The sequence below is a fragment of the Neodiprion fabricii genome, chromosome 3, assembly GCF_021155785.1.
Source record: "Neodiprion fabricii isolate iyNeoFabr1 chromosome 3, iyNeoFabr1.1, whole genome shotgun sequence".
Lineage (NCBI taxonomy): Eukaryota > Metazoa > Arthropoda > Insecta > Hymenoptera > Diprionidae > Neodiprion > Neodiprion fabricii.
The window spans coordinates 30,542,039-30,551,524 of NC_060241.1; the positions used below are offsets into that span (position 1 = coordinate 30,542,039).

The 9,486-nt window shown below is 35.0% G+C and overlaps 1 protein-coding gene across 2 annotated transcripts; it reads left to right on the forward strand.

The window, feature by feature from the left end:
- Positions 1 to 92: 92 nt before the first annotated feature.
- On the forward strand, positions 93 to 9,195 carry LOC124178823 (histone-lysine N-methyltransferase EHMT2). Of its 2 annotated transcripts, none has more exons than XM_046562517.1 (12): positions 93 to 1,460; positions 2,066 to 2,679; positions 2,873 to 2,902; positions 3,104 to 3,207; positions 3,553 to 4,195; positions 4,328 to 4,660; positions 4,825 to 5,053; positions 5,300 to 5,506; positions 5,710 to 5,966; positions 6,093 to 6,343; positions 6,959 to 7,134; positions 7,764 to 9,195. In XM_046562517.1, the coding sequence occupies exons 1-12, from the start codon at positions 571 to 573 to the stop codon at positions 7,924 to 7,926; spliced, it is 3,897 nt and encodes a 1,298-aa protein (XP_046418473.1). In that variant the 5' UTR covers positions 93 to 570; the 3' UTR covers positions 7,927 to 9,195. The 2 variants fall into 2 exon arrangements, with proteins under 2 accessions (XP_046418473.1, XP_046418472.1); XM_046562516.1 differs by having other exon boundaries at positions 94 to 1,460; positions 2,852 to 2,902; positions 7,764 to 9,194.
- Positions 9,196 to 9,486: the final 291 nt, after the last annotated feature.

Consider the following 9,486-nt stretch of genomic DNA (forward strand, 5'->3'; position numbering starts at 1 on the left):
ACTATACAGTAAGTAAAATATTTTCTTATAAAAAAGTAACAAATTTTATCATCGCTACATCGCAATAATAATAATTTTTCAATTGGGATACATCGAATGTAATACTTTCGAATAAGAGTTTAAAAATAAAGTGCGGTACGGTTGGGACGTCCCTGAAGCAATCAATATGGCTACCCGTTAGTCCGAGGTAGACCAGATACTCTAGAGCGAGTTGTTTTCATCGAAGATAATTGAACGGTAACAATCGACTTAAATATACAAGTAATTAGCAACGTAATTAGTTGAAATAAAGTTCCGCATTCCGGTAAATGGTTGTGTAATTTTTTGTGGTTAAATTAAGTTAAAAAGCTGAAATAAACGTCAGTTTGATAGGACAGGTTGTGCACTCTACATTTATCGCTAGTAAATATAGCTGCGGAAGACGCGTAAGAAATTGGTACATTTTATGAACATATTTGTCGTATCTCCTGTTTGGCGTCGAAGGAAAAATGTGTGGCGTTTACTACGCCATGTAACTAAGCTCGATTTGTATTTTATAACGCGTCAGTTGCAGTGGAAACGTTTTCCTCGATGTCCAGTACAAAAGATATCGAAATGAGTAAACTAGCAGCAACTGAGGGTGCCGATTGTGGAAAAGATGAAGAAATGGCCGGCAAAGACGTGGCTCAGGACAATGTTAGCATACGAAAAATTCTAGAAGGAATGACAAACGAGTTCAACAAAAGCCTGAGCTTGAACAAAACTCTTGATATTGAAAATACAACATCGAAAAATAACAAAGTTGATAGTATCCTTAAGGATCATGAGAGGGTTCTTACACATTCCAAGGTCGTTGATGAAGAACCAACACAAGTTGATGAAGTATCAGAAGAGTGCACCCAGTCTACCAGAATTAAAGCACCAGACTTCGTAGATGATCCTGCTGAAAAAGTAGTGCAAGAAAATGACCACAGCCCTGAAAAGGACGTTTTCTCCAAAAAAGATAGTCCGAGTAAAGAATCTATACCAAGAATAATATTGACATTTAGAACAATAGACGAGAACACGGATGATGGAAAAAAGACTAAAATATCCAGCTGTTCTTCCAATCTCAAGTTGGTTCCTGATGAATTGACAAATTGCGACCAAATCGGTGGTGTTTCGGTAAAGATTGAAACTTCTGATGAAAATTCAAATCCTGCTGATAAGTCGGACGAAAATGAAGAAAAACTTGAAGCAGATCTGGAGATAATAGGCAAAATTAAAGATGAGGATAACCAGAAGGAAACAGTAAAAGAAGAGACGGTGAATCCTCCGATGGATTTGATTGAAAATAACGAATCAGATTCTCCAGAGAAGATTGATTCGAGTATCAAAAAAGTGAAAATTCCAGAGCCTAGTAAAATCACAACACAACCGGCAGAACCTAATTCGCCCCCTAAGAAAAGAAGGGTAGGACGTCCTAGGTTAAGAGCATTAAGGTTACTTTTCATTTTATTATTACCTATCATAAGGTTTACAAGTCATAAGATTTCAAGCAGCCCCTATTGATCTAATTTTGTTTACAATATAATATTGCTAATTAGTCAGGAATATATATGTTTTGAAATGAAGGTAATGTTACTATTGCAATTGAATAAATATCTTTATTATAATTGTTATTTCAAAACCTTTAATTTCTAAGATGTTGAATATTTCAGAATTATGTCTGGTGAAGGTAAATGCATTCAGTTTCAGAAATCAGGTCAAATATTCTTTGGATTTTATATTGTGCAGTCGTTAGATAATTGGAAAAGACCTTTGTATCGTATGATTATGGCAATTTTATATTCTATTTTGTTCCACATTTCTTTGTCTACATGACTCAAACGTCTCAACTTTCCACAATTCTGTTTTCGAAAAGACTAATGATTTATTATAATGAAATTGTGCTATTTAAAAATATTCTTGAGATACTTTAATTTTTTGAGATTGTGACCTGTTAAGGTTTCTGGGAGTTTTTTTTTTTATATTTTACAGACAGATTGTTGAGGATGATTTAACATTAGTGAACTAATAATAATATCTCTAAAAAAACTTGTTACAGCGATTCAACGGAAGAGTTGCCGGGGCCTGCAGGACCAAAACGTTCAGCTCGTCGTTTGTGCAAAGAGTCTTTGAAAAGTACTGTACTTGAGAGTGCGATGGCCCGTAAAGAGAAATCGAATTATACCGATGAGCGAAAATTCAAAAATGAGAAGAAGTATAGCAGACCAGGAAGACCCAAAAAGATCGTTAAATGGAAAGATCAGAATAAGCCATCCGAAAGAAAAAACTGTGAAAATCGAACTGATAATTCTCGGAATGTTACAGACCTGAATGGTACGCAATCTGATGTAAATACCTCTTTGGATTCGTCCAGGAACAACACAACTTTGTCGGACAAAAGTTCTAACGATATTAGTTCAGAAGATCCACAGAATTCGTCCATGGATCTTGAAGGAATGCCAAAATTGTCTCCAATTACAAAAACTGTAGATAGTAGTCAGACTAATACTAGTCATTCTACGAGCCCTATGACAGAAGACGATATGGTCATAAACATTGAAAGTGATAAACCTTTTTTAAAACCAATCATCAGTCGTAGTAGACGAGAACGTGGCAGGCCAAAAGGAAGCACCAGTGCTAGAAAAATAGCTAAAGTCGATTCTTTCAATGAAGGTGAGTTCTAAAATTGAACTTTCAAAGATTTTAGTTACGTCGATAGCGTGAATGGTGCAAGCTCACATCTTATTTCGTCCTGTATTTAATGTATCTTATAACTTTGATACATACAAATAACAGTTTTTGTTAAAAAAATAATTAAATAAGCAGTGTTTCATAAATAATTTAGATGGATCACCATCTGTTGCAGAAACTGGAAAAAACAACGACTATCCGGAAGGTATGATTATAAATTTTCATTACACTAAAAATTGTTAAAAGATTGAACACATCAAACTCTGGCAATTAACAATAAAATATAGTGTTTTTGTAAAAAATTATGTAAAGTTTTTCGTTATGTTTAAAAGTTTCAATTCTATAGTAATTCTTGTCATGTTCCATTATTAGCACTATTAACTGGTTTTACAAATATTTTTTACAGAAGGCACAGTTCCAGCAAAAAGAACTCGGCGTAGTATGGTTCCTAGTCCAAGTCCTGCTGAGGGTCAAGCATCAAAACCAGAATCCACGGCAATTTTGAATGAAGTTAGTATTTATTAACTGAATTTATTGAGAGCTGTAAGTTAGTAGTTACTTATTTTCATAGTAACTGCAGTCACTGTGCAAATTCCAGAATCGCCTTAAACATAGATTGTCACTAAAAGCTGTTACTTTGTCAATGACTTGCAATGAAATTTACTCATCTCTACACTGAAGATTGGGGGTATTAATTTCAATTTGAAACAACATTTTTGCTGTTATTCTGCATCTTTCTAATACTTTTTTATGCATGTTTTAATTGATCTGGATAGTCATTGTTGGGTATCTACTACCCAGGTGGCAGATTTTATGAATAATTTTTTCTTACACAAAATATTATTTATTTTGCAGGTGTATACACCGTCTTTATTGTGCCTGTGCCAGATACGTTCTCAATTATACGTAACAATCACAGGTTCTGGGGCCCCTCTTTATTGCACTGCGACAGATTCGATAGATAATAAAGTTGTGGGTTGCTGCAATGAAGTAGATAGCAACGACGTTGCAATGCGTAGACCTAGCGCCAGAGTGCCTTTCATAATACTATGTCGTATGCATAAGGAGCGATTGCTTAGACACAACTGCTGTCCAAGTTGTGGACTATTTTGCACACAGGGTAGGTTTGTCCAATGTGTAAATGGGCACCAGTATCACAGAGAGTGTGAAATATACCCTAATAAAAAAGCATTGTGTCCTCATTGTGGCTGCGACAGTTCGTTGTACGACGTAGCAATTACTATGAGAGCAATGAGGAAACCTGTATTCATACCAACTCGGAGAAAGTTTTCCAAGTTACCATCTGCAAAAATGAGTTTTACGGGAAAAGGAGACAATACCAAACTGGCCGGTAGACCTCCCAGTCCTTTGATCCCGCCGGAAGCTATTAAAATTCAACAACCAAATTGTAATGCTGATAGACCAGAACGTTACACGATTATGAGTCTATATACGTCTGTTAAAAATGGAGATTTAGAGAAGTTGGTTAATGTATTAGGTGAGTGTTTGGAAAATGAGCGGTGTGAACCCTCTTTCATTATTGATAGAATACTGTTGAGATTTGGCCAAATCATGATCATATGATATAAACTGGTTGAGTCGTGAGGAGGATGAACACTTATGTTTACAGCCTGTGGTTACAATGCTAATCACACGTTTCGTGATTACGCCCATCGCACAAGCTTGCACATTGCGGCGGATAAGGGTCATTTGTCGTGTGTCCATACCTTGGTACAAGCAGGGGCCCAGTTGGATGTCATGGACAAGAATCAGTTGACCCCGTTGATGCTGGCTGCCGCAAAGGGAAAAGTTGACGTTGTAAAATACTTAATTAAAATAGGAGCTGATGTAACATTGAAAGGTGAAGATGGTATGACGGTGTTGCATATGGCCGCTAAGTCTGGGCATTTGGATGTGTGCCAAATCATTTTAGCTGAATGCAAGGTTCCAAGAACATTAGTGGGTAATTAAAAACATTTCTAAGCACTAAGTAATTAAAGATAATGGACTGAGATAGGAAAAGGAAAACATTTCACTGTTAAACCGCTGTAGTTTTTGCACATTACACCTTACTATAGTGCCTTCGGATTTAAGATGATTACCTTATTATTATTTTTTTTCTAACAGACTCAGTGGATGATGGTGGTTGGACGAGTTTGATTTGGGCGTGTGAATTTTGTCATACAGACGTAGCTAGATTTCTACTTGAAAAACGATGTGACCCTTTGATAAGAGATGCTGAGCAGAATATAGCTTTACATTGGAGCGCATTTAGTGGAAGTTCGGAAATTACGGAACTCTTACTAAACCAGGGGTGCGATGTCAACGCTGTAAATGTTCACGGGGATACGCCACTGTAAGATATTGAAATTGCATTGAATTTATACGTCATGTAACATGAATTGTAGTGAGTATAATTATAATGCTTGTGGCTTGATATTATCGTCTCAAGATTTTATAATATCAGCATATCACTTAGTAATTGTAATCGTGGATAAAATGAGTTAAAAGTTGCAAAGACGAAAAATAATCAGGACATTGAAAGACAACCTTCCTCAATTATAAAATATAGCTCAAATCATGTTCGCTAATTATTTTCTAGACATATCGCTGCCAGGCAAGATCAGTATGCTGTAAGCGTTTTACTTTTGGCACGGGGTGCCAAAATTGGAGAAACAAATACAGCTGGGGAAACTGCTGTAAATTGTTGTCCATCAGAAGGCGATACTATGGCAGCGTTGAGATTGAATGCAAAAGTGAACGAGTTAACTGAACACATGTGGGAAGCTACAGTCAAAATATTGTCGAAGTAAGTATTATCTGAGAACGTCCAAGTAATCACAACAGATTTGAAAAAGACGTTCAGGATAATTTATCAACATAATCGATGTTCATTGGTTACAGAAAGTGCTCATAAATAGTGAGCAAACAACATATATTTGTACTTATTATTCACATAATATATTTGGCACCTGAATATATTACACTACCATTTGGTGAAATTATTTTTAGTGACATCTCACGAGGCAAAGAAACGAACCCCATCCAGTGCGTGAATGGGTATGACTCTGAAGACAAGCCTACCGATTTCTTGTACGTTACAGAAAACTGTTTTACAAGTAGTATAAATGTTGATCGTACAATAACGTCGCTGCAATCTTGCCGTTGTGAAGATTATTGTAGTTCCGAGAAATGCTTATGCGGGAACATAAGTCTGAGGTGTTGGTATGACGAAGAAGGAAAACTCATTCCTGAGTTCAATTATGCTGGTAAGTGTTGGTGATGAATGTATAGAAGATTTACTCATTGATTGTGAACTTGTTATATTCCACAATTTCGCTGAAACTCACATGAGTAATTTTTCACCTGTTATCCATACATTTTTTGCATTTTAGATCCTCCCATGTTGTTTGAATGCAACCAGGCTTGCGATTGTAATCGTATAACATGTAACAATCGGGTAGTGCAACATGGCTTAACTCAGAGGTTTCAACTATTTAGGACTAAAGGAAAAGGTTGGGGTCTCAGAACGTTACGATTCATTCTAAAAGGGACTTATGTCTGTGAATATGTTGGAGAAATCATATCTGATTCTGAAGCCGATCATCGCGAGGACGACTCCTATCTGTTCGACCTGGACAACAGAGTAAGTTTATTTCAGTGATAATTATTTTACCCTTTTTTTAACTCGGGGTCAATTTATAAATATTTAATTTTTACAAAACTGTGGAATGGGAGAGGGCAATTTGGTCTGGTCGTTTGTTTGCACGCACATCCTAGCAAAGTCTTTTCTGACCCCCATCAGTTTAACGAGTCAAAAATACGGTTGACTTTTGGCAGCCTCTAACCAATGGCTGTAGCACATCGAGGTTATAAGATGTCTTGGCATAAGTTAGATGCAACGAACCTTATTTTTGAACCACTAGAATTGGATGGGTTAGAATCGACTTTACTCAGGTATAAGTTTATTGGAACCAGTTTTTGCTTGAACAACTCAATATGTTTTGACGGAATAAAACTTGGAAAAGTGATCTTTAAAGTTTCAAGAGTATTCTTAACTAGGTTAAACTTACGTGAAACCACTAACAGGGAGACAAGCGTACAATTTTATTGAGGATGCTGCTGATTCCAAATGAGTTTCGTTTTACAATACATTAGAATAAGTTTTTTCACTTATTTTTCGTCAAATTTTATTGAGTCTGGAGTGCCATATTCAAACATATGAAAAGGTACAAGGGTGTGATTATTTGTTTTCATTTAGGATGGAGAAACGTACTGCATCGATGCAAGACGCTACGGTAATCTTGCTCGTTTCATAAACCATTCTTGTGCACCTAATCTTCTGCCTGTCCGAGTATTCGTTGAGCACCAAGATCTTCATTTTCCTAGGATCGCATTCTTTGCCAACCGAGATATTGATGCTGACGAAGAACTTGGGTACGTTAAACGAAACTGTTCGTCGTGTTAAGGAAGCAGTAATGGCAGTGATGTTTGTACGAATATTGTCGTGTAAAATAAAAGCTTTTTCTTTTGTTTTCGTTGCTTCATGATTATTATACTTCGTCATCATAATAGATCATTACTACTTAGAACCACCGCTTAAAATTGTGATGAATTTGTTCATTTTCTCTCTGTCTTCATGGTAGATCGGGCATTCAGTGTATTCAATTGCTCTGTTATGGGATAAAAAGTGTCGTAACTCACATTTAATTTTCAATTACGTATTTGCAATCATACACGATTCCAAAAATAAAGTTGATCTCAAATTATGACGATTGTTGAACTAATTTGAAAAATCCATAATCATGTCATGTCATGTCATCACTTAATACCATCCCTTTCAATTGATCCAAGGTAGGTAAGTCTTGGACAAATGTATCCACTCTGCAGTGAACGTATGCAATACCATCCTTTATGGGTAGTAAATATATGTCGTAAACGAAAAAGCTTAAAAAAAAGTTAGTGAAGTAGTTGGTATTATCGTGAATCTTGTGTTTCTCTTTATCTTCAACATCTTTATTTATATTAAATTATGCATATAAATGTATGGAAATTCCTTGTTTCAGTTTTGATTATGGCGAAAAGTTCTGGATTATAAAGTGCAAGTCATTTACTTGTACCTGTGGTGCTGAAGCCTGTCGATATTCGGAAACTACAATTCAATTCACGCTGGATAATTACAGAAGAAAAATTCAACAGGAGGAGCAGCTTGCCGCACAACTATCTTAATCAAAGACTTTTAGTTGGTGATTTTAGAAGATGTTGCGAGTTTTCTGTGAAATGTTTTCAAATGAAAAATGAATGACAAACTTGAGCGTAAAAAATAATAGTAACAATGAAATGTCGATTAAAAAATTTTAAATCCCTGGAAGGCCTGATGGTATTCTGGCAGCATAGTTAACATAATTCAAAAGAGTTATACTGTCGACTATTGTTTATCACGTGGACCATTATCATAATTTGATGTTGAAGCACCACTGCAACCTAATTATAGGTAATTAAGTTTATTTCGTTTAAGGTATTGGAATTTTGAAAGGGGTTGTAATTTCGTAACTGTTAAACTAATAGTAAAATCGCTGCAACCGCTTCAACTATAGATAAAATGCTTATTGATCATAGAAATCCTGGCGTCTTGAAACAGGGGAAAAAATGGAATATTTTGTCAGAGTTAATTCTGAAATTTGTAATATTCCTATGAAAAACTTGACATTGGTATAAAGTTTCTTATTCCAATTAAACTGGATACCCTAATGCACGTATTTGTAAGGTATCTATATACGTTTTGCTTCAAGTAATAAATTCTTCCAAGGTTGAGATGAGTAATCAATGCATAAAACAATGAAATCGAATATATGAGTACAAAATTACTGTAAACGCTCGGATAAGATGTTTATGGAATTTTTAATTTGTTTCTTATAATTGCTATTTTAGGTATGATGATATTAATTTAAGAATTAGGTCATTATGTTTCTTCGATATCAAGCGTCGAGCTGCGGAATTTAGGCCTAATTTCGTCGACGAATATGAGGTGTAAATGTGATGTGAGGTGTAAACTCTATATGTGTATAGAGAGATCTATATATGTATATATATATATATATATATATATATATACATATATAGAGTATAAGTATATATACACACACATACATATACTGCCAGGATTTTTCTAGCTTGCGTTTTAGAAAATTGAAGGTCTGGAGTATATGAAATGAAATGTTTATCATATTATGCAATTAAAAATTTACATCACTTGAAATGATTTATATGAGTTGTATACTATATCACAGCTGGTGCGGTTAAGGTTTTTAAACGCGAAAACGGAACTGAAATATACTTTTGAAGTATATGATAAATATTCTCAATTGAATGTTTATTCATAAAACACGATACTTGTGAGGATAAATTGAAACAAATCATTATTATAATATGATAATCTGTGTAAAATAAATGTTTTTTTTTTATTTGTACAAATAAAAAGGTTTTGATATTGTAAATCGTGACTGCAATTTCTAGCTTTGCATATTGTCGAAGTGCCGACTACGTAGATTTAATTATTTTGGTTTTCATCGTTACTGTGACGATTCTGGTACAATACATTTTTTCGGGCAATATCATTGGAGTTTCGTATCATTGTGTGCTCTAATATTTTGTTATTCAATCGTTGACCCCACCTGTTTTAATTCGATGAACCCTGACCTCTCCTCTGATGTGTTTAAAAGTTACGTACGTTGATTCAGGAACATGCAATTCGAATTATCAAAAATTATAATTAGACATATGGTAAAA

What these genes read in the sequence shown, in the direction of transcription:
- LOC124178823 (XM_046562516.1), top strand. Translation starts at nt 571, where the DNA reads ATGTCCAGTACAAAAGATATCGAAATGAGTAAACTAGCAGCAACTGAG. An exon ending in GTTCACGGGGATACGCCACT is followed by an intron (nt 5,054 to 5,299) that starts GTAAGATATTGA and finishes ATTATTTTCTAG; the next exon opens with ACATATCGCTGCCAGGCAAG. An exon ending in ACAGTCAAAATATTGTCGAA is followed by an intron (nt 5,507 to 5,709) that starts GTAAGTATTATC and finishes AATTATTTTTAG; the next exon opens with TGACATCTCACGAGGCAAAG.